Source organism: Tachysurus fulvidraco, chromosome 15 (genome assembly GCF_022655615.1).
Source record: "Tachysurus fulvidraco isolate hzauxx_2018 chromosome 15, HZAU_PFXX_2.0, whole genome shotgun sequence".
NCBI classification, from domain to species: domain Eukaryota; kingdom Metazoa; phylum Chordata; class Actinopteri; order Siluriformes; family Bagridae; genus Tachysurus; species Tachysurus fulvidraco.
In genome coordinates this window covers 16,496,178-16,520,671 of record NC_062532.1, presented here as the reverse complement: position 1 = coordinate 16,520,671, position 24,494 = coordinate 16,496,178, and the positions used below count along the sequence as shown (strand labels likewise).

At 38.6% G+C, this 24,494-nt stretch overlaps 2 protein-coding genes and 1 long non-coding RNA gene across 4 annotated transcripts in view; 2 read left to right on the top strand and 1 right to left on the bottom strand.

The window, feature by feature from the left end:
- Positions 1-1,007: 1,007 nt before the first annotated feature.
- tlk2 (tousled-like kinase 2) lies at positions 1,008-16,652 on the top strand. The gene is made up of 21 exons (XM_027138967.2): positions 1,008-1,686; positions 2,739-2,821; positions 4,359-4,430; positions 5,728-5,794; positions 6,002-6,045; positions 7,154-7,252; positions 7,500-7,604; positions 7,717-7,809; positions 8,451-8,561; positions 8,641-8,777; positions 9,277-9,429; positions 9,532-9,598; positions 9,730-9,827; positions 12,464-12,545; positions 12,802-12,893; positions 13,553-13,642; positions 13,826-13,995; positions 14,422-14,557; positions 14,700-14,811; positions 14,962-15,069; positions 15,202-16,652. Exons 2-21 carry the CDS (start codon positions 2,741-2,743, stop codon positions 15,373-15,375), a joined length of 2,091 nt encoding a protein of 696 aa, XP_026994768.1. The 5' UTR covers positions 1,008-1,686; positions 2,739-2,740; the 3' UTR covers positions 15,376-16,652.
- On the bottom strand, positions 9,612-23,689 carry LOC125138623. Its single transcript, XR_007137876.1, has 2 exons — positions 23,505-23,689; positions 9,612-9,892 (listed from the first exon to the last, which is right to left on the bottom strand). It is a non-coding gene; the product is annotated as an uncharacterized LOC125138623 (long non-coding RNA).
- Positions 18,987-24,494, top strand: part of mrc2 (mannose receptor, C type 2) — a 39,811-nt gene continuing 34,303 nt past the window's right edge. The window contains exon 1 of one of the 2 annotated variants that reach the window (XM_027138963.2): positions 18,987-19,261. In XM_027138963.2, coding sequence (XP_026994764.1) covers positions 19,153-19,261 — 109 coding nt within the window. In that variant the 5' untranslated portion in view covers positions 18,987-19,152. The remainder of the gene's footprint in view (positions 19,262-24,494) is intronic. The other variant, XM_027138964.2, reaches the window with a different exon arrangement.

The following is a 24,494-nucleotide window of genomic DNA, read 5'->3' as shown; positions in this document are numbered from 1 at the left end:
CTAGTAGAACCCTTTTGTGTCAGAATTGTTTGACTTGTGCATTAACTGGCTGCCTTGTGACTTATTTTTGTAACATTTAATGAGATCGAAAGATCTGCAGTTAAACAGCAAGTAAGATGTTTATACAGTCTGATCTACTAACACCATTTTAGGCATAATTATCATATCTTCATTCAGAATTCTTATAGAATTTATTTTAGGATAAATTCTAGAACTACAATTGTTGTTTACTTGTTGCTTTTCACATAACTACAGTATATGAACTGAATGTGCATCATCTGGATAAAACGAATCATTTTACAATGAGCTGCATCACAACACGTGATCTGAACTTTCACATAATGCGCCATTTCTCCAGTTCTTCCGAGTAGACAGAGATCCTGAGAAGAAATCCCATCAAGGCTTTTGTTAGAGTTGATAACGTCACACTTCGTAGGGTAGGAGAGAAAAAACTTCACAACTTTGTGCACTCTATTGATTAGTTAGTTGAGGCTTGTTTATTAACAATGCTTATTTTTATTATTATTTTTAAATAGAATATTTTCTATATACGACAGAATATTTAAAAAATGAATCAACGATTATTTTCTGTTTCAAGTTCAACATTTGTGTCTAATCTGTTCAGAATCTGGTGATACTCAAAAGTACTAATATGAGGCACCACACCACAACATAACCGCTATCTTATTTAGAGCCACAAATTAAGTGCTAATGAATTAATCACCCATGTAATAGAAGGTAAAAAAAATCACTTGTTGCATATTTTGACCTGTGTAAACAAAAATGTTATTGTTAAACCCCTGTTTTAGAGACGTTTGTAAATGTGTAGGTGCATGAGTAATATATAAGATTCAATTATGTACCTTGAAGTATGTATTTTAAAAGGAACACTATTTACATTACCAGGTGATAGATGCGTATTAAAGATACGAATGAATCGAATCAATTAAGGCATTTGTTAAGTGAAATAAAACAATCTACGGAACGTGTGGAATGTAGAAATGGGGCGTGGCCGAAAGCCCGAAAATCTTGCACAGTCTCACGAGAAAATATGAGATTTTACCGATTATTGTTTACATTGCGAAAAATGAGAACCGAACCGAATCGATCCGGATTTAACTGATCCTCCGGGAACAGCTTCACTTTTCATTCACGCGGTTTTTGTTCTGCGGAGATGTGCAGACGGAACATGATTGTACGCACAGTTTTGATTATTTCAGACGTTTAACCCGGTTCGGTTCTGCTGACCAGCATCGAAAACAAAACATCCGAGAAAAGATTCGAGATTTAAATCGCTCAGAGAGGAGCCATGTTCGATGCGCTTTGACCGTCGCTCGGTGGAAATCGCTGTGTAGGCAGCATGCCATTGCTTTGTAAGAAGAAAGGAGTCTAGAGAGCCTGATTAGTTGATAGACTGTCTTTAAGCAGGCCGAAAGGAACGGTTCACCACACCGAGGCCTCGTGTCTGGAGGTACCGCAGCCACCGTTTAACGCTCGGGCTTGGAAGCCGAAAACCACGCGCCTTGCGCCGTATACTGAGCTCAGGCGAGACTCGAGGATTTGAGGCCTAGTTCGAGAATGTCTAACTAACTGAGGACGAGGTGTGTGGTGACAAAGAGGGGGGGAGCAGTCACAAATTAAACCAAGAAAAAAAATCATCACAAGTCGAGAACATCGACAGCTCAGGTAAAACTTTAATTTTGTGCTGCTTTATAATTATTTGCTGACTGTCAAAACTTGGGAGGAATCTAATTAGCTTGTTAACTGTGCCGGATTTAATAGCAGCAGAGTCTGCTACAGAGCAAACAATGTCTTGATGGAGGTGCCAAACCCCATGGGTCAGATCAGGTTAGCTCCAGCTAACGTGCTAGTTAAGTGTCTTAACAATACTAATTTTGTTAAAACATTTTCTTATTATTTTATATATATCCCCACCCTCCTTAAGATATAGTTTTTTTTAATACATTAAACGTTACATGAAGCCTTTCCTAAAGTAACAGTTTGTCTACTAGCTTTGGCTAACTAGCTTGCATGGCATTTAGCTAGATACCGTCTGTTTTGGTCGTTTCGTAAATCTCTAAAACAAAACAAAAAAACACAAGCTAAGAGATTCTATTATGTGGTTGATGCCTTAATATGCGTTTTATATTTTGAATTTCGGTTAAATTGGAAAGTAATAACTTTATTGCATCCTTAATGATTGAATATTTCGGTAACTAGCCTTGTTGCTTGATTGATTAGCTGGTGTATTTTAGCTTGTGTGGCTGGTTAGTTATTGGATTGCATTGTGTTTTGTTTTTGGATTTTTCCTTCAGCCACCTCGCCAGACCTGCTGCTGTCCCATTGAAGTTGTTCAGGTCCAGCACAGCTAAACTGGCCTTGTAGATCAGTGTGATCAAGTTGGGAGATGATGTGCTGAGCTTTTGGGGTCTAATTGTTTTAGTAGATCATACAACACAGATTTAACGAGTGTGTTCTTTGAGTACGTGTCATGTGGAGTCATGTGACCACCTGATTTACGATGCTGGAAGTCTCAGAAGGTCTGTGGGTCGTGTTCATGCCTGTGGATCAGTGAACAAGCAATCAGATAGACTCATCAAGTCTCAGAAAGGTCTCGAAAATAAGATGCATCAGTGGCCCATGACTCAACATGTCACACAGACATTACTGTGGTATCAAACCTCCCAGCATCACTATGGCTACATAATGAGATGCAAACCTCTCTCTCTCTTTTGCAGTCATGATGGAGGAACTGCACAGCTTGGATCCTCGGAGGCAGGAGCTGCTCGAGGCTCGATTCACTGGGGTTGGAGTTGCCAAGGTCTGAAGTGCCAACACACTCCTCTGATCTTTCTGATCCCCTTCCATCATCTTTTTTGCTTTCCCCTTTTCGTTTATACTAATACAAATCACTACAGTCTACACCAACTTCAAATCACTCTTGTCTTAATCCCTCTATATAAGCAGCTCCCTAATTTAATCTTGTAATGTTACGTCTGTTTCTAAAACATAAGCATAGTCTTAGGCCAGATTTGCCTTTGTTGGTAATTGCAGATATGCATCAGTGATATTTAGTCACAAACATGCTTAACAATGTTAAGATTGCAGTGAACACTAGACACCAGAGACACACAGAACTGATACTAAGTACTGAGACAGATTTGGACTGAAATGACTGTTGTGATTGTCCTTACACAGAGCCCAAATCATCCCGGATCTGAAGTTTGCTCCTTTATCAGCAAAATCTTGCTGACAGTCATTCCTTGAGAGTGCTTGAATTAGGGGTTGGATGATATTTGACACGTATATAAAATGTAGGAGAGACAGACAGCATGTTATCTAAAATAAATATAATTAAATAACTTTTTCCATCATTGAGAGAACCCATTGATACGTGTTGCTGATGTCATGTTTGGCACATTAATTTTAGGTGAAATGTAAAAAAAAAATTCTGTAACCTGAGAAATCTGTGCACACACTGACATCTTGCACTTTTAGATATTTAATACCAAAGTCTACAACTCTAGAGCTGGATTGACAACTGGTGTTAGTCATATTGGTCTTCATTAATATGTATTTGAATAATGCCGAATCCAGATCATGTCCTGGTTGGCTGGAGTGCAGTGTATGTCCTGCCAAACTTTAAGCCAATGAACGTTTTTGCCAGATCACATGTGATTAATATTGTCCACAACTTAGCTGGTCAGTGTTATAAAAATATAGATGGAGGTGTCGTCATTTTGTGAAATCCCACTGTCTGTATGACACCATCATATCGCCCAATACCAACTATGTGGGATTCACTTTAGATTGCTTCATTTGAGTCACCAGGTGTAGTGTTTGGTGTGTAGTCATGTTGAATTTTTTTTTAGTTTCTTTTTTTGTTCTTTTTAACTAAACCACATCTCACAATGATGAGTAAACTGTGACGCATTATGCAGGGGCTGCGGAAGAATTTCAAAGGAAACACAAGTCTCTTTTGCAGTGTGTGTCAGGTGTGTCAGAGAAGGTTGTCCTGTGATTGTGAATAATGCAGGTTTTTTCCACGGAGACTGAAGTGGCCCGAGAGATACGAGTTATATATATATATAAAAACTTCCACAGCACCCCATCCCCATCCTGTTGTCTCTCTGTGCAACCTTGAAGTCTGTTGGCATTGCGGTCCTCTGGCTCGACGGGATGGAAAAATGTCAGGGGGTAATGAATAGCAGCGTTTGGTTGATCCAAAGGCCGCCTTGGTGTCGCAGCAGAGCTGTACACTCGTAAACAGGATGTGCACTTCATGGCAGATCTCATGTCTTAACATTTAAAGCTCTGTACTCGTTTATTTATTTGCTGTTATTTTTTTTTTTCCGTAGGGTTCCGGGCACAACGAGTCATCTAATCATAGTCTGTGTAGCGTGGGCTCTCTAAGTGACAAAGAGCTTGAGGTTAGTCACACACACACACACACACACTCACACACACACACACACACACACACCATACTCTGCAAGTACTTTAGCTGAATTCAGCCAGAACTTAAATCAATACCTAAATTCAGCTTTCTGATGTTTGTGCAGGATCGTATGCATACGTTTCCTGCTACCTTCTGTGCTTGCTTAATATAGCTTCCCCCACAGTGCTGCTTGGGCAGAAGGTGCAGGTTTGTCTATAACAGCAGCTCTGACAGTAGTGGTGGCTGCAAGACAAATCACAGGTTTAAATTAAGGCATGTGTTCTTGTCAAACAGCTAATTCACAGGGACCCATTTGCAGGATGCAATAATAATAATCTAAGCTCAGTAATATACGAATTTACAAATCTATAATAAACATATATAATCATTGATTGTACATTTATTTAACACTTGGAAGGAGTCTCCGGTGACGTTTCTTTGTAATCGGAGAGTCTACGGGACTTTGAAGGTCCTCAGTAATACGACAAGCTGCTTTTTTTTTTTTTTTTTTGGGTGCTATTTAATGCTCCTTTTATTTATGAGTGAAATTGAGAAACTGTTCCATAGGGGAATGCACCACTCACCACATTGCTTTTCATCTATTTAATATGTGGATGTCATTTTTCTGTTTCGTTGCATTTTTACTTGATTCAGCATGTCTTGACACAGTCTTGCCTAGATGAAATACAGACGCGGCCCAGTCCCAGCCTGAAGCCGTGAATTCAGTGTGGAAATTTTTTTGATTTACTAGTTTCTTCATTCCTACACCATTGAACTCTTAATCAAATTTTTCACTGAACACTTCTATCAAGTGTTCCGGGTAAAATACTCGCAGCTCAGTTTTCAACTTTTTAAAACGTACTTTTTTTTTTTTTTTTTTTTTTTACTTGCATGAAGAGTTGTTTTTTGTACATTAGTCGATACTGTGTGTGTGTGTGTGTGTGTGTGTGATAGCAGAAGAATCATAGCAGAACTGTACTGATTTGTTTAGTTTTAGAAAGCAGGATGGTGTTTGGTCTGAAGGGTGTGTGAGAAGTCTTGGCCTAGCGTCTCCACTTCATTCCTCATTTCCTCTAATTCTAGATGTTTCCTTGAAATCATATTAATTTTTTGTCTGTGTCTCTCTCTCTGTCAGTCTCTTGCTCTGTGTCTCAGTCTCAGTCTCTCTCACACACTCTCTGTGTCTGTCTGTCTGTCTGTCTCTCTCGCGCGCTCTGTGTCTGTCTGTCTCTCTCGCGCGCTCTGTGTCTGTCTGTCTGTCTCACTGTGTCCCCCTGTGTCTCACACAGACACCTGAGAAGAAGCCAAATGACCAGAGGACCCGCAAGAGGAAAGGAGACCCCTTTGACAGCCAAGGTAGCTGCTTTTGAAAGTTTTTCTCTTACACATTTTTTCACTTTCTCTCCTACTTGTTCAAGTTTTTTTTGGTACCCCCCCTATATGTAAAGCAGGATGTGTATGTAGTTGTTAGATAGCATTACTTAACTGTATTTCTGTGGAATCAGTAGATTATTTAATAGACGTTCGAACTGCACATTTTTGTTTTGTTTTCTTCTCCCCCAGCCAAAGCAGGATGCAGAGGACACAAAATCAGTGATTATTTTGAGGTGAGTACTAAGAGGTTAAATGTGTACATGTAGTGATTCATTTCTGACCTGAAACAGGAATAGATTTGCATCATAAAACCTTACAAGTCATACTCATGTTGTGAAGAATTTCAACATTGTAGTGCATCATTTCTTATGTCACAGCTAACTTTGGTACAAGGTGTTTTTGTTTTTTTTGTTTGTTTATTAATTCATTCATTTATTTATTTATTTTGTTAAGCTGCATTGAAGTGGGTGTTGGATCGTTTCTTTTTGCTGAGTGTGGCATAAGTGCACGTGCGTCCCATCTTGAATAGCTTGCAGGTCGATTCCCACAATGCCACTGGTCGATAAATGCGACTAAACTACAATAAGACTTTTTGGAAATTTGATACTTTTTTCTTTATGCAACAGTGATTATGATTTCATTACTATGATAAGAACACAGGTTGTTGCAAACATTGTAGATTATTTCAAGCTCATTTTCATCATCTACATGTTAACGATGGATGATGCACGGCTGACAAAATGGCAGCAATAAAGTAAGATAAACAGCTGCTGTGGCTACAACAGATTATAAATACTATGCAACAAGTGAAAGTAATCTCTCACAGTTTCAGACACTGTTTCTCGCTGTAGTACTCCATTTCTTTAGTCATGTGCAAATAGCTGCTTATAGCGGCACACTGTACTCTATTTATTGTGGATTCCAGGCTGGCTTCTGCTTCTGTGTGATAACTAGTTGAAAAATAGTCTGTGACAAATGCCCTTGAGAATGAAATGTGTTTTGACAGTTTGAAAAGCAAGCTACAGATAGTGACTGTGCGTTCGCCTCAGATCTGCTTTGCAAGGTTAGAGAGTCCCTCAGGATAAGCCCAGTAAAATGGTTGCAGCTAGGTTGCATTAGCAAGTGGTCCAGCAATCCTATGAATAGACGAGTGCCAGTGAGCTAAACGGCAACATATGGCATTGCCACCCGAGTGAAAACCGATGGAGTCATTTTGGTTTGAGCGTTGCAGATCATAATGCACTACACTGTGATGAGGTCTGTTTTCTGTTAACCACACTGATAATTATACTAATCTCTCATCCTTTACGCTAACCATTCTCTTTCTGTCTGTGTGTCTAGTTTGCGGGGGGTAGTGGTACTGGCACTAGTCCGGCACGTGGTATTCCTCCTGTGGTGCGCTCCTCCCCGCAGCACTCTCTCTCCAACCCTCCTGCTGCAGTGAGTCACCTGCTCTCGCTCTCTCCTTCCTTTATTTCTCTTTTCTTCTGCACTCCTGTAACCACTTCGTCATGTTTCTCTGCTGCTCTGGCTGTGTTCCTTGTCCAGCTATTAGGATTAAATCTTGATTAGAACTAGGCCTTTGATGGTACAGCTTGTGTTCATGTACCCTGGAATGGTGTATATAATGTCCTGGAATTTAGTGAATGAACGACGGTATGAAGGTTTCTTGTTTTCTGATTGACAGGTGCAGCAAGGAAGTCCATCCTCTATTAATTCCAATACAGACCACTCCCACTCATCATGCCCCCTTAAACCAGCCTTCACACATGCGCAGCACCGGGCAACACAGGTACCATAGGTTCACACACTTACTACTTACTGTGTGTGCTATAAATAACACAGGTGTTAACACAGTACATGCAAGGAGGCATTTTTGAAAGTTTCTGTTTGTTCTCCGTCAGTCGGACATGACGCTGGAAAAGCTGGCTGCGCTGGAGAACAGTAAGAGTTCAGACCTGGAGAAAAAAGAGGGACGCATTGATGATTTGCTCAGGGTAAGATTTGTGGGAGCAGCACAGATTTAGATGGCATAGGAAGCCTGGGCAATTTGAGCCTTTCGGATGCTATTCAAAAATCTTTTTTTTTCCCCCTACAGTTATAAACGTTTTTAATGCTGTCCTGAACAGACATTTCTGAGAATTTGCTTGCAACTATACACTTTAATTTCTGACAGTCTATATGAAGGTAATACGTTATTTAGAATTAAGGGTGCATTATAATAAGTGATCGTGCAGTCAGTTTTCTTGTGAAAATCCCTAGCCGTTTTCACAGAGGAGATATTCATGTTTCATTATGCATTATCCTTCAGGAACTAGATTGTACTGCTAAAGACTTTATTGGACAGTATATGTTTGTTTGAAAGGCACATCTAAAACATTCCAACATCCATGGATCGTTAAACCGTAAATTCAGAGCCAACTGATGCTTTTGTGACATGTCCTCTCCTGTGTCTTTCAGTCAAGCTCTCTCTGTACCTTTGGGCTATGTACCATATAGCTTTTTAACAGCAGCCATTTTTAGACAGCTTGGAGCCAAGATTTCTTAATTGTTCCTGTACATCAAAACAGTCTTGATTATTACCAACAATTGTCTGATATGACGCATGATGGAACATTAATTTTTGAATGTGTTGCAGGTGAACTGTGACCTGCGCAGACAGATCGATGAGCAGCAGAGAATGCTGGAGCGCTGTAAGGAACGCCTCAACAAGTGTGTGACTATGAGCAAGAAGCTGCTCATTGAGAAAGTACGGACACCTCTTTACTACGTGTGTAGGTAAAAGGTAATTAAGTGAAGCCTATATTAATAGAACGTTGTGTGCTCAGTCAAAGCAGGAGAAGATGGCATGCAGGGACAAGAGCATGCAGGACCGTCTCCGACTGGGCCATTTCACTACAGTGCGACACGGCGCTTCCTTCACGGAGCAGTGGACCGATGGATATGCCTTTCAGAATTTAATCAAGTAAGACCTAGACCAGTAAGAGGAAGTGAATTTAGTAGTGAAGTAGTGAAATACATCCTGTATTTGGTGATGTTGCTGTGTTTTCCCTGTTTGTTTCACTGTTCCATGGTGCATCATTTTATACTCCTCTCCTGATCAATACCTTTTGGTTTCCATGCATGCTTTTGGAAGCTCTTTGCAGACCCTGGCCATATAATGACTAAACATTGGAGGTTAAATATATGGGAGATTGATCCTTTTTTTTTTTTTTTTGTCGTCTTGTATCAGATAATACAAGACATAAAACACTTTATTCTACCGTTTAAAAACATTTTCTACTGACGGAACAATATAATGTGAATCCTGTAAGTAGCTTCAGATAAGACATGGCCTGTGGCACAGATTTAAAAAAAGCCCAGGCAAGAGAATCACGTACCTTTTTTAAAAAAAATCTTCTCGATCTGAGCATAGAGTGCTGCAGTCATCATTAATAGTTTCTGTTTTTCCTCTATGTTTGTAGGCAGCAGGAGCGAGTAAACTCTCAGAGAGAGGACATTGAGAGACAGAGGAAGCTCCTGGCTAAGAAGAAGCCACCCAATGCTGCCCAGACTCCCCCGCCCAACCTAGAACCCAATAAACGGAAAAACAAGAGCAACGGAGCAGAGAACGAGATGTGAGTACAGAGAAAGCAAGATGGTTCAAAGCTCTACATGCCAGTTGCATTATTGAGAGATTTTCTTTCTAACGTTTTGCATTATTATTTCCTGTGCAATAGGTTATCATTAGCAGAATATCATGAGCAAGAAGAGATTTTCAAATTGAGGCTTGGCCACTTAAAGAAGGTATGAAGACAGATTTTCATTTTCTCTCTTTTATTATTCATAAGCTGTTGGGACAGATGTGGCGTTCTGTGTTCGGTGTGTTTCATTATGACTGTATGCGTTGAGCCTCAAAAATTGTGTGCACTGCGTAGGAGGAAGCCGAGATCCAAGTTGAATTGGAGAGGCTGGAACGAGTGCGTAATCTTCACATCCGAGAGCTTAAGAGAATACACAACGAAGATAACTCCCAGTAGGTCTCCTTCTTTCTGCTGTTTTACTGCTTCAGTTTTTGGTTTGATGATTTTCCACTGTTTACTAGAAAGTTGCATATAACAGATGTTTAAAAGCTGTTATGGAATTCTATCAAACATGTTAAAGGTTACTGTGGATTAAAAACTGCACAATTATTTGCCAGTGGTCTTTCTAAAGCTTCTAGGCACAATCATTACTGCTGCTTACAATCGTTAGCAGCAGCTTACCAGCTCTTAGTTTACTAAAACATTTTACTAAAGAAGAAGAAGAATAAAAAAAATCACTACTGATTTCTCTCCCAACAAACTGCCCTTAACCCTCTGGGGTCGACGGGCTCGCCGGCGCGTTTTTGGCGCTTTTTTCCTCTTCAACGTGAAATGCACTTAAAATACTCCAAAATAACCAGGGTGTGCATTCAGACATCTCTGTCTCCTTGACCATCTTCATGAAACACATTACAAACATGAACTGATAACCCCGCCAATACTTATCACACGAACATGATACATATGTCTAATGAAAGCCTGAAATGTCTACTTTTAAATGAGGTAATTAAAATCGAAAGCAAATATTGTCTTTTTGTGTAATCTGTATGTAAGTAAAGAGAGGTACAGTTTTTCTGGCTCAACCTCATTAGCGCTAATGTGATCCCACCTACCGCGCGCACTCCATTCATATGAAAATGACCTGAGCGGGCTATGCAAACAAGATCAACGCCCCCAAACAATGCTATAAGAAGCACAAAGTTTTAACAGATTCATTCACTCGTGTAATCATACAAATTACACAAAAAGACAATATTTGCTTTTGATTATAATTACCTCAATTAAAAGTAGACATTTCAGGCTTTCATTAGATGTATGTATCATGTTCGTGTGATAAGTATTGGCGGAGTTATCAGTTCATGTTTGTAACGTGTTTCAGGAAGATGGTCAAGGAGACAGATGTCTGAATGCACACCCTGGTTATTTTCTTTATTTGCCAAAAGCACAGCGTTTTGTTGTTATTATGAAGGCAGTCAAATAAAAGTAGACACTTCACAGTTTTGATTGATGTATTACATGTGTGTGTAGGATTATGAATGACGGAGTATTTTAAGTGCATTTCACGTTGAAGAAGAAAAAAGCGCCAAAAACGCGCCTGCGAGAACAATAAAGAATAAATGTGTGCGCTGCAAGACAGTGCATGGTAAAAGACAGGACACACCTTGGAAATGCAAAACATGTAATGTTCCCTTGTGTGTTCAGTTAAATAGGAACTGTTTTGAACAATGGCATGACAACATTTAACAAATTTATATTTATATAAATATTTAATTTGTATGTAATGTATTTTTAGATGCACACCAAACTGTACATTTACAGCTGACATTTTGAATCATTGCATACAATTCTTGACTCTTGACTCTATTGTATTGTTCATGTTTTTTTTTAACATTGGTAAAATAAGTCTTATTTTGTCAAGTACAGATATAAATAATCTTAAGTCTTTTGTACTTCATTGTACACTATTTTATTACACTACAAGCAAAAGATTTTCTCTTTAAATCTCCCCACATCCATTCTTTTGTCAAGACAATCCAGACTAAGCCATTAGGGGGTTGGGCCTCCTCAGGTGTGAATCATCAATATTCATGACCATTGACCCTCCCTTGTATATTGTCTTTACACAACAAAAACTGTCTTACAAAAGTTAAATCAATGTATTGTTTCATGTGAATGAGTGGGTAAACTTTGTGTGTGAACAAATGTTTAGTATGTGTTTCTTGGCCTTATTTCAGCATCTTTTCTTTTTCTTTTTTTTTTTTACTACCCACGCATAAACATCATTTACTTAAAAATACAAACATGTACATACATTTTACTTGCATAATATTGTAGCACAGTTTGTGCTGAATACAATGTTATGTGATATTAGCCATTAGTATGTTTTGAAATAACTGAAAAAAGACCAAATGTAAGAGCATGTCAGAACCTCTGCCAGTGTCCCAAAATGGTCAGACCCCAGAGGGTTAAATATGTTCGACCTCCTCTGCTCAGGTAAACCAATTCCCTCATAATCCCTAGAACTGTGAACACGCACACATGCAAGGCTGCAGTGTTTGAATGCACAATTGCATAAGGACACAATTGCACATTACTCATCATTACTTCCTAATAGTCTTCATTGATTTTATTCTTATTCTATTTTTATATTCTTATTTTCTACCTTGATTCTGTCTAGGAGAGTAGCCATACATCATTTTATTGCACTTGAGTATAATGAAAGGTTCAGTGATGATTCTTCTTTCTGAGTTATAAGTAAAGAGGTTTTATGTTTTTGTTTGTTTGTTTTCTCAGTTCAGGGAAGAATGTCAGAAATTCCGTTTCTGCTACTCGCTAATTTGCTAGAGACGTGTTAAATGGCGTACAGGTTTTTGCTGGAACATGCTGGAACATTCGTTTAAAATATTTGTTTTGTGGTAAAGCAGTAGCTCGGTGGTTAAGGCATTGACTACTGATCAGAAGGTTGTGAGAGTTTGAATGTTAGGACCACACTCAAGGTCCTTAACCCTCAACTGCTCAGGTGTAGAAATGAGAGAAATGTAGAGAAAAGTTGCCAAGTTGTAATGTAAGTTTGGATTCCGTTTTTCAGGTTCAAAGATCACCCCACACTGAACGACCGCTACCTGCTCCTTCACCTGCTGGGCCGAGGTGGTTTTAGTGAAGTCTACAAGGTAGGAGAGCTCCCATATTGCTACATTACTTTAAGCTAGCACTTTTAATTGTCACTTACATTGGGCAGCGCTGTACACTGGAGCTTCCTGTAATTAAGGAAAGGCTAGCTAATGCATTAATCATTTGTTCATCGTTCAAGATAAGTTTTTTGGCGTAAATGCTCAGTGTTATTCAGAGAGTTTAGGCAATGTTTTATTTTAGATAACATATTGGTCTTTCTCTTTTAATTTCTGCCACCTTTCTTCTCTCCTCCAGGCCTTTGACTTGACAGAACAGCGGTACGTGGCTGTGAAAATTCATCAGCTCAATAAGAACTGGAGAGACGAGAAGAAGGAAAACTACCACAAGTACGACATTTTATAATCATTTACGACCATTTCACCTCTGTGAAGCTTTTTGTTTAGTAAAAACTAGATATAAAGCCATGTATGTTCCTTAAAGTAGTTAATGTATATTCTAAAATAGTTAAGCAGTGACCTTTCGCTCTAGAGTCGTGTCTTTGACCAGGAGTAAATATGCCCGCTATGTATTGTTTTCCCCTGATCTAGCTAATTTACATGAATTCAGTAGGTTGAACAGGGTGAGAAATACCATACCTCAGTAGAGTCAATTTATTTGATTGCACTTAAGCTATATTGCTTGTTGAGAAGCAAAACTGAAGATGATATGATTCCCACCTTGAGTTGAGTGCTACTAGAGGTTGTGGCCATGTGTCTTTGTCCTGTTTATAGATGTATTGCACTGTCATAAGCAGTTATGTCTACAGCCAGTGCACTTTATTACAGTGCACTTTATTACTTGTCGGGTACATTAGCAAAAAGATGTCACTACTGACACACTCTATGGAATGGGGAAAATTAAAAGCTAGGAGAGGTTTAAATATTAATGTCCATGATTTGACTTGTCAGATGTATGAAAACGTGATCGTCTACTGTGCAGAAACACACACTGCTTGGGTTTTTACATCTGTATGACAGAGTAAATGCTGTTATAATTCTTGTTTCAGACATGCCTGCCGAGAGTATCGCATCCATAAGGAACTTGATCATCCCAGAATAGTCAAACTTTACGACTACTTCTCTCTGGACACTGACTCGTAAGGGACACAGTAACTGACACACACACACACACGCACACATACAGCAACCGTTTTGGTCTATTTTGTGATGGAGCTGATTTTAAATGCATGCTGTAAACTGACACAAGCATCACCTGTAAAACAAGCAAAGAGAAACAATTGGCACTATTGGACCAGAAAAAGATTGTGTGTTGTTTGCAGATTCTGTACCGTGCTGGAATATTGTGAAGGCAATGATCTGGATTTCTACCTGAAGCAACACAAGTTAATGTCTGAAAAAGAGGGCCGGTCCATCATTATGCAGGTCGTCAACGCCCTGAAATATCTGAACGAAATCCGCCCACCGATTATTCATTACGATCTTAAACCTGGTAAGACCAAAGAGGCACTAGTTACAGCTGTTGTGTATCTAGGTCATAGTACATGTCCTTGAAAGGTTCAAGATAGGTAGTATTTTTTTTGTGTGTCTGTAGCTATAGTCGTATTTTGAAGTAGATTACGACTAGCAGCGCCAGGTGTGTGTGTGTGTGTGAGAATTAAAATGTAAAAAGAAAACTATTAGCTGAGGTTTCACAATCATGACAACTATAAATCCGTTACACTGCATGGATTTATGGATATGCATGTCTTAGTAAAAACCCGTAGATGGCAGCAGAACACTCATCGTGGACTTCTTAATGTCTTAAAATGGAGCTCAGTGTCAATTTAGCTGAAGAAACGGTTTGTCGATTTGGCGGACTTGTCATAAATCACTGTCCTTCTCCCTGGGTGACTGTTTTTCTGGTGGTTGCATCTAGGTAACATCCTGCTGGTGAACGGCACAGCATGTGGGGAGATAAAAATCACTGACTTCGGTTTGTCTAAGATCATGGATGACGACAACTACGGCGTAGACGGCATGGAGCTTACATCGCAAGGAGCTGGGACTTACTGGTATGCCTGCATGTTTACTTGGGCCACCACAAGCATTTGTTCAGTGCATATTTAAGTAGGATTGCTGTAGATCAGAATCAGTGTTGAATTTCTGGCACAAATACGTACTATACTAGTTTTTAATTCCTGCTCCTTCTTGTAGGTACCTGCCTCCAGAATGCTTTGTGGTAGGGAAAGAGCCACCCAAGATCTCCAACAAAGTGGATGTGTGGTCAGTTGGAGTGATCTTCTACCAGTGCCTCTATGGGAAAAAGGTAGCACACATTCACATCATTCCTAAAAAAGTACAAAGACTGTCCTATTCTATCCTATCTATCCTAGTAATCATGGTTTTCCTTTCTCTGTTTATTCATATCTCTATTCACTCTCTAGTCTCTAATCATGTTTTTCCATCTCTATTCTAGCCGTTTGGTCATAATCAGTCGCAGCAGGATATTCTACAGGAGAACACTATTCTCAAAGCCACAGAGGTGCAGTTCCCTCCCAAACCTGGAGTTTCACCTGAAGCTAAGGTGCTGTGCCTTTTTAACTCCTATCAGTAGTAAATGATCCCGATCCCTAACTTTAGCTTCAATTATAGACAGTTTAATCTTTAAATTAATTAACCAAGGTTATTTATATAAAATTCGTTCCCACCACTGCAGGCTTTCATTCGTCGGTGTTTGGTATACCGTAAGGAGGACCGTATTGATGTCCATCAGCTGGCCAGTGACCCCTTCCTGCTTCCTCACATCCGCAAGTCCGTGGCCACCACGGGCAACGCCAGCACGGCTGTCGCCTCCACCTCCAGCTCGTCCAATAGCAGCGCCTCAAACTGAGAGCCCCACTCATCCATACCTGTCTGACTGGAGCAGAGAGAGCCGGGCTTTGTATTTGCTGTATGCGGCTCTGCAGTGCCCAAGGTGGAGGACCTGCCTCTAAGTATACAGAGAGCGAAAGACAGAGCAGGAGGAAGGGGAAAGAGGGATGGATGGAATGCTGGAGCAGTGTTCATCCCTCTGTACCCATCTTTCTCTCCCCAGCATTGCAAATCTTGTATGGGGAGGGGAGGATTAAAAAAGGCATCATTAATGTAAGGGAGAGAGAAAATTCCTGAGGCCAGGTCATGCTAAAAATAATACTGCATTGAATGGGGGACAGATTTGAAAGTTCTTGGACAGATAAAATGGACTGAACCATGCCCTGCTCCCCACTACACACACATTAAAAACATCCAAGCACAGGCATATTCATAAAGAAAGTTCTCTTTAGTTTCTGTGAAGGCCTAGGAGCTAGGAGATGATGTTGGAGAACCCCCTTACTCGTACTACAGTCTCTTCTGTGTAAGATATCGCAATTGAGTTTCTTCTCCTTCCCTGTGCCCAATTCCTGCTTCACAACCTCTGACCTAAGGAATTTTGCTGGTGAGCTTATGTCAATATCAATAGACCACATTTAGCCATATCAAATTCTCCATTGTTCAAACTGATATTTAGTGCTAGAACAAAAAGTTTTGTTTTTTTTTGCTCTTTGGGAATTGTAATGAAGTCTTACAGCTTCTTTTTTATTGTTGTTTTGAGAGAGAGAGACAGAGGGGGAGAGAGAGACCCTTGTGTTAGTCTCACTTTCTTCCACCCTCTCCTCCTTCTCCGTGACCAAAGCAGGGCTCTGCCAGTAGGTGGTGCTGTTTAACTTGAGATTTTTCTAATTGTTTTAAAATGGTTTTGATGCAAAGACATTTTTAAGAAAAGCTATTGTTTTAGAGTAGCGTTACTAACTAATGGCCCCAAGTATGTTTTTTTTTTTTTTTTTTTTTTTTTTATACAATTGGAACAGTTAACAACAACTTTTTTTGTTTTGTTTATCTGAGATTTCAGGTTTTTTTTTTTTTTTTTCCCTCCCACGATTTTAATGTTTCTCTCACGCACCTACATACACATGCGCATACACCTGCACCCACACACGCTCATATTTATTTAGGTCTGTTTAAATAGCTGATTCCTGGTCCTGATTGTCTACTTTGTGGGAAAGAGGACTTTTTGGAGGGAGGGGGATAGTTAATGACGGGTACAGGGCAGAAATGGCAATGATCATTAAATACTGTTGGTTAAAAAACTTTCTGTCTAGTGTGAGCTTCATTTATTTTGCTTTTTTTCTTCTTTTCTTTTAACATTCATATTCATCAAACCAAACCATTCAGTGAACGCTATGGCTTAGAAAAGAGGCTTATTTTCCAAGAAAAGTTTCCAAGAAAAGTTTTATTCATTTGTTTATCTCAGCAATCTATCCTTGATTGCAATTTGAATTTTATTTAGGGACCAAATTTACTTTTTCTCTTAAAAGTACATTTAATGGTGTGGAATGTTCCTGAAATAAGTTAGTTCCTGTTTTTTACACATTATTTTAGCTATAATCAGTGCTCTTATCAGCCTTTCTTTCTCTCTTTTTATTCTTCTTAAAGTTAATAAGACATTAGGTACTTGTATTGACAAGAAAATTGAGGAATTGGAACTGCTGTCAGAGCTGTGTTTATAAAAAAGAAAATTGATCAAGGCTAATCTGCTAAAAGAGAAGTCAGAATAACTACTGTATTTTAATGGCATTCACCTATAAACCATTATAGCAAAATGCATCTAGGTAGAATAGCACTATCGGTGCTTTCCCAATAATTGAACAAGGAATCTCCTCTTTGCACTGTTCGCCACTATTCCAGTGTCTTGCTTGAATTGAGTATATTTATTTTGCAGGTCTTCAAAGTTAATTTATTTGGAATGATCTCAAGCATGCTCTGCTAAAACTGATGTTTACAATCAACACCATTTCTAGCTTGCTCAGATTGTACACTGTAAAACTTATTGGCAATGCCACTGGTTTCAACATATAGTTCTGGTCCCACAAAATTATGTATGTTAATTACCATAAAACAGGGTGTGTATAATGAACACATCCAGGAGATGTTGACTGAGATTCACTGCATGCTCAGACAAAAGCACTAAAGACCTTAATTATATACACATACAGAGAGAAAAGGAAAAAAAGAGGGCAGAAATTCAGTCTGGCAAAGGAAGTAAATGGTGCATAAATTAAACCGTACAATGTTAGGGCAGAAACCAATTTTATGTTTCACAAGTGCTTTTGTAAATTGATTTAAAGGGTTCATTGTATGTGCAACATTAAAGCTTAATAGCTCATCTATTGGGAAAAAAAATTCTCAAATTGAAAATTTTATTCCTGGCAAAAAAGTGTTTTCTCCCACACTTGTTATCCCACTTTTCATGGCTGGGGCCATCAATAAAATGATTTTATGTGCCAGGTATGGTAGATATCTGTATTATATCATTTTATTTATTTCCTTTCATACATTATTTACAATTATATCCTTTCAGATGTCTTTTTTTTTGGCTTCTCTTGCAGAAAAGTAAAAGTCTCCAAGTAAAATCCTTCTCAGGTGTCTGTTTGTAGTAAATGCTTCCGGGCCTGTAATTAGCAGGTCTAACATTCATATAAAACCAAGGACCTATAATTACTTTTAAACCTTTAATTTACTGTATACCGTATATATATATATATATATATATATATATATATATATATATATATATATATATATATATATATATATATATATATGCATGCAGTTATATGTGTTATGTGTTAAGGTTAGCAATATTAGTCTAATTCTATTAACACATGGAACAACAAAGATGTGGAACTTCACCACAGGGTCTGGTTGCGCGCGCGCGTGATTTTGGGGGTGATTCAATTTTCTCTGAAATCCCAAACGCGCGTTAATGTGTCTTTTTTGAGGTTTTCTGTTCTGGTTCTTTGATAAACGTGTTTGCTGATATTTTTAAGCTGTTCTTTGGCTCGTATTTGCCTCGTCTGAGTTCACTCTGTGTTGGTGACGTGGGCAGTATCGGCTGCAGCTGCTCTGTTTCTGGCTGGGAATCGAGCTCGGTTCCCTTAAACGGGTGGTTCTAAAGAGTCGAATCAATAAAACGAGTCATCGTCCTGATGCACACGGGATACTGTCGTAAAAATCAGTAGAACAATTTATGAACTTCATATAGTGCTTGAGCCACCATTTGGTAACGTAATGATTAGGTTGCTTTAAGGTTTTCATACGATTTAAAACTACATCCCGGTTGCTGAGATTGTTTCTGTAATTGCGTGCCTTGCTCGGTTCGTGCGCGCGCGTGCGCAACGTTGCCAGATTGGTGTTTTAAAGTCCTAAGACGTTCTGCGCTGAAGTAGCATCCTATTTTTTGTGCCTTGCGATTTTAATCAGGATTAAGTAGTGTAGATGAATGGATGAATGAATTAATGCATGAATAATATAATGTGTTGTTTTTTCGATAGCGCATAATGTGTTAAGAACATAAGACGAAACACACATTTGTTCCCTGCTTTCGAGCGTAACCTGAACGTTGTTTATTTTGGGGATCATGTAGTAATCTGGCAACCATTAAATCGGCACAGCGGTTCAGCCTCATTCAGACCGAGCAGAAACTGCACTCCAGACCAAACACACACGCACGCGCGCTCCATCTCGATCCACTTCTCCGGCTCTGCGGAGGAAACTCTTACTTTCTCATTTTTCCGCGAAATCTGCTGGTATGCATGATCAGGAAAAGACGAAAAGCGCACGGAGGGATGTGTTTCACATTTGCAGATGCACTTTATATTTATTGCTTTTATGCCTGGGACCGAAAATTGCCCTCACAGGTGAGAAGCTTTTGTTTTAAAGAAATCAGCAAGCATGCATGGGATTTTCCCCCTTTAATATAACCACAGGGCATGGACATGCACTGCAAACTGTGATGTGTATTAGAAGCTTTAAGCTTTGTAGACAGTGGCGTAAACTTGTATCTGGCTTTACCGATGCGAAGGAATGCCACTAAAAGTCCAAAAGTTTGAGTGGAACCAGATGTGGCAGGAAGGGGGATATAGGGGGAGGGGACTTCTCTCTTCTTAGGGTTTAAACTGCATCCGACACCTCATACTGTGACTTGTGCCAATAATTGGATGTGTGTAAGTAGGCTATGTTTGTAGGACTTATTGGTTTAGTTTAGTCTAGACTGAAAAACACACACACACACACACACACACACACACACACACACACACACACACACACACAATGTTTGTTGGGTGATATGGTAGCTAAGTGGTTATGGTGCTGGACTACCAATCAGAAGGTTATGAGTTTGAATCCCATGTCCACCAAGCTGCCACTGCTGGGCCCCTGAGCAAGGCCCCCTAACCCTTAATTGCTCAGATGTATAAAAATGGGTCTCTCTGAAATGGAAATGTTCCCAGTGTCAAAACCATGCCATCATTTTCCAAGTGCATGCATCTTTTTTGTCTGGTGAGCAGCTGTGACTTAAACTTCCGGTTGTTTGTGGTGGCTTCCAGTCTTTAAAGGACCTGAGTTATTGCTTTTGAAACACTGTTTTTACTTGCTTTTCCCAAAACCCTGTTTAATGGGTTCACAAATACTCACAACCGGTCGTTATGATGAAGCTTTTTAAAGTGCAGTTAGCACAAATTTATTTAAAAGACATAAAAAAGTCATTTTTTTCATCTTTGATATTGGGAATGGGACTTAATTTAAATGAAACATTTAATGGAGTCAAACTAAACATACCAAAACATGCAGTAGCTTTAAAAATGAGTTCAACATGCACCAGGCTGTCTTTAAAACAAATCAATAACGACAGACTAATTTATGGAGCAGTTCATGCATGTCAGGTTACGTATCTGGTCAGATATTTACGCCATTTATGTATCTGGTCAATGCTTACTGGGTATCTACGGGTTTTACATATATATTTGCACATTGAACCGGTTCAGATTTCTCAAGAAAATCTTAAAGGTTCTGTGTTGAACCATAATGCATAACTCCCAGTGAGAGAAAGGAATGACCAGAATCTCTTTAGGAACTAACAAACCCTCAACTAGCCAAAAAAACATTGGGGAACCTGTTTTAGTAAAGATTATAATACATTGTAAGCCACTCACTGGGTGCTTTTCACAGTGTTGTAATCACTGGGTGTTTTTCACAGTGTTGTAATCACTGGGTGTTTTTCAGATTTAAATGAACAGAGGATGCACCTTTGACAAACGTGGAATCATCTGTCTTGTATATGGGGTAATAAAAAAAAACGTCTTATAAAACAAAATCTGATGTTCAGAAATAGAACAAGGTGAATTATGTGTTGTTGTTGTTGTTGTTTTTTAAAGTTGCAGGTTTTCTGTTTAGCATGTTTTGTATCTGGTGAAAACACAGCATGAAAGGTGAAAAACATGAGAAACACCTGACTTTTTTTAAGTAATACTTTGCCCCATATCATTTGGTTTAACAATATCTTGGCCTAAAATGAATAGGAATTTTCATTACATAAGATAACATCAATGGTTTGTCTTACTGTTTCCTTCCAAAAATAATTTATAAATGACTTCAGTGCAATATCAGGAATTGGTGAAGTCTTTGGACAGCAACGGCTGTTGTTTTATTTGCGTGTTGGTCAGTGGAAACAGTGACCCGAGGACATGTTCTCATCCAGAAGCTGCTCACATCAGTTGCCGCATTAGCCCTTTATCCTCACACGTGCATTACAGGCAGAACTGATCCTTGATCAGCACTTGTTCACTGGAGAAACAAACAGCAGCCGGAATTTCCTGTGTGTTACTTTCGGTGTTTACAGAACAAAATGTTCATCTATATAAAACCCTGACTTTTTCTCTACCCTTTCTCTCTCACTGTTTCTCCTTTTTTTCCTTCTGTCTCACAATACTTAGTTTCCTTCACCCCCAACTCCACACATCTGTCATAATAAAACTTTCAGCTGGTAGGTCTGAAGCACAACATGGGAAGACCGTTGTAATGGAAGACAGAGTTTACTCTCCCACACTGAGCTGCTGCTTTTCACACATATGCAACAAATGTTTGTCCGGCTCGTTCCCGGCTCATAACTACCTAGTAGCGATATTCGGTTTTGTTCAGCACTTTTCATCTAGGTGTTCTACAGCCCTCATGAATGTTTAATGCATTTCAAAGTCACATGCAATTTGGTGGTAGTGGTGGAGGTGGTGGTGGGGTGGGGGTGGGGTTTCAGTGCCTTGCTCAAGGGCACCTCAGTCGTGGTATTGCCAGCCCGAGACTCGAACCCACAACCTTACGGTTAGGAGTTAAACACTCTAACCATTAGGCCACGACTTCCCCAAACTAGTCAAACTAAACATACCAAAACATGGCATAGCTTTAACAATCAGTTCAACATACACCAGGCTGTCATTAAAATGAATCAATAACGACATAATTTATGGAGCAGTTCATGCATGTCTGGTTTAAATGGACGTCCATGGACGTATCTGGTCAGTCAATGCTCAGTTGGTAGCTAGAGGTTTTACATATATATTTACACACTCTGAACCGGTTCATATTGCTCAAGAAAATCTTAAAGGTTCTGTTTTGAAAATATGATAGACTCTTTTTAACATGTTTATTGTTCAGCAGATATATTTGGCATTGTGGTTATTTTTCAGTTAAGCCTATAAGCTTGATTCCCGTTTTCAGATTTTTGAATTGTTGCAGAAGTATTCAAGAGATTTTTTTTAGGTATATTGATGACATCATCCTATTGGTGAACTTAGAGTTTTTTTACATTTACATTTTACGTCATTAACAGGTGAACATGGTGGCTATGGAAGTGTATGTGCAATGTATTGTCTGTGCAATAAACTTATTAAATTAATAATAGTTACAGATAAAGACCGCAATAATAATAATATAGAGGTGATTGTGACTGTTATGCTCAAATATAATTTCTTTTTCAAATTTATTTTAAAGTGTAAGAATTGCAAATCATAAAACTCAAGGTTTAATAATAATAATAATAATAATATAATAATAATAACCTAGGTGCATAAAATACTCGGTTAAACACCAACATGGATATCAACATGAACTTTGCGATTTTTAAACAAAGAAAATTTGATCTTTTTTTGCCTATGCAATTCTTGTCACAAATTTCCACTGCCATATAATTTAGGGGACAAATTCAAATGAAATTTAATTTGACCAAATCTCATGTCTAGATATTTGCTCTTAATCCTATTTGAGAACAGGCACAACAAATGTGGCTTTGAATCTGTTCCAAATATCCTTTGATAAGAAGGTAATCTAACCCTTGTATGTTGTTCAGTGTTCGTGGGTCTGCTGGACCCGCTGCATTGTTGTGTTTTTAATTCAACACAATCAAAAATTTTATGTTAAAATACTCTGCAGATGTTTACTTCATCCCAATTACAAGCAATATAAACAGCATATATGGTTAGTATTTGCCCTTTATTACATTTGCACCTTTATTACATCACATTTTTTAATTAAAGTGCTACTCGTTTTTTTGTTGTTTTTTAATAAAATGTAAAAAAAAATAATAATAAAAAAAAGAAAATCAAATTTAATCAAGTTATGAGTGGAAAAAAATCAACAAATTTACAAGGAAGCAAAGTTTTTCAAAACTATTGATGTTTATGAATATGGGTCCCACAGATCCGAACAACATACAAGGGTTAATCTTTCATGTTCAAATTAGATCAGACGAGCAAAAGTTTGATTTCACCTGCTTGTCCGAAAATGTCCCAGTCAAATGTGATAAGGTGAGTGTACAAGACAGTCAGTCCCACTTTTTTTTTTGTCTGTTGATATCATTCTGCGAAGTACCAAATATACATAGACCAGGCCAGAATCTGTATTAAATTAGTTTTATAGAAATTAATATCAAAAACATTTTAAAAGAATTGTTTAGTACTCATTTTCTACATTCTACAGCAGTTCGGTCGTACTAGTTTCAGTTAATCCGATCTGAACCAGCCCTGTTTAAATTCATACGTTTGTCTGTGAACCATGATAAAGGTTGTGTTATGTCTAGAGGACGAAGGAACAACCAGGAAACAGCCTTACCAGTTGTGGGTGTTATTCTACCAGAACATGGATAACAATCTTAACATCTCCTGCAGACTAGATGTTCCACTCTGAATCCAAGATTAAATGTTAGCACATTCTGACTTTACACACTTTCACACACTGGTTTACAAGGAAATGAGGAAGAATCGACAGTAGTTCTCCAAATCAGAGACTTCACTGTAGTTTCACCCACACACAGCGACCATTGATGACACAAGCAGCATTGTGTAACCAATCTCTCTCCGAGGACTGTCATATGGTCATCCCACCAAGCTGCACTGGGTCTTGGGTCAATAACTTTCAATCAGCATGCTGACCTGTAGGGGGTTTACGTGGCAGCAACAGTGTAAAACCTCTAACTGTTACAAGAGGCCCTTATGGTTCAAGGAGTGTCTTTAAAATACCCAAGTTAAGCTGTTAAACTCCAAAGAGTTCCTGATGGCTCCAAAGTACATTCCTCATTCTTGTAATTACTCGCTTTTTCTATTAATTTCACTAGCTATTGAATAGTATACTTTAGGACTGATACCTGAATACAAAGCTGTGATTGTAAGGGGTTAAGAGTGCAAACTAAAGCCAGAAAACAGCAGCAACATTAAAAAAATTATAACATTTATCATACACCCTTATCCAGAGAGTCTTACATTTTATTTTAATTTATACATCTGAACAATTCAGGGTTATGCGCCTTGCTCAGGGGCCCGTTAGTGGCAGCTTGGTGGACCTGGTATTCAATACATAACAATACATACAGATTCAAAAATCTATCTATCTATCTATCTATCTATCTATCTATCTATCTATCTATCTATCTATCTATCTATCTATCTATCTATCTATCTATCTATCTATCTATCTATCCATCCATCCATCCATCCATCCATCCATCCATCCATCATAAATGTAAAACGCAAATAATTATAGTGTTTATCAGAAAAAGGGAGTTAAATAACTTGCTTGCTAACTTTACTGTTTAAGTTGCATGTT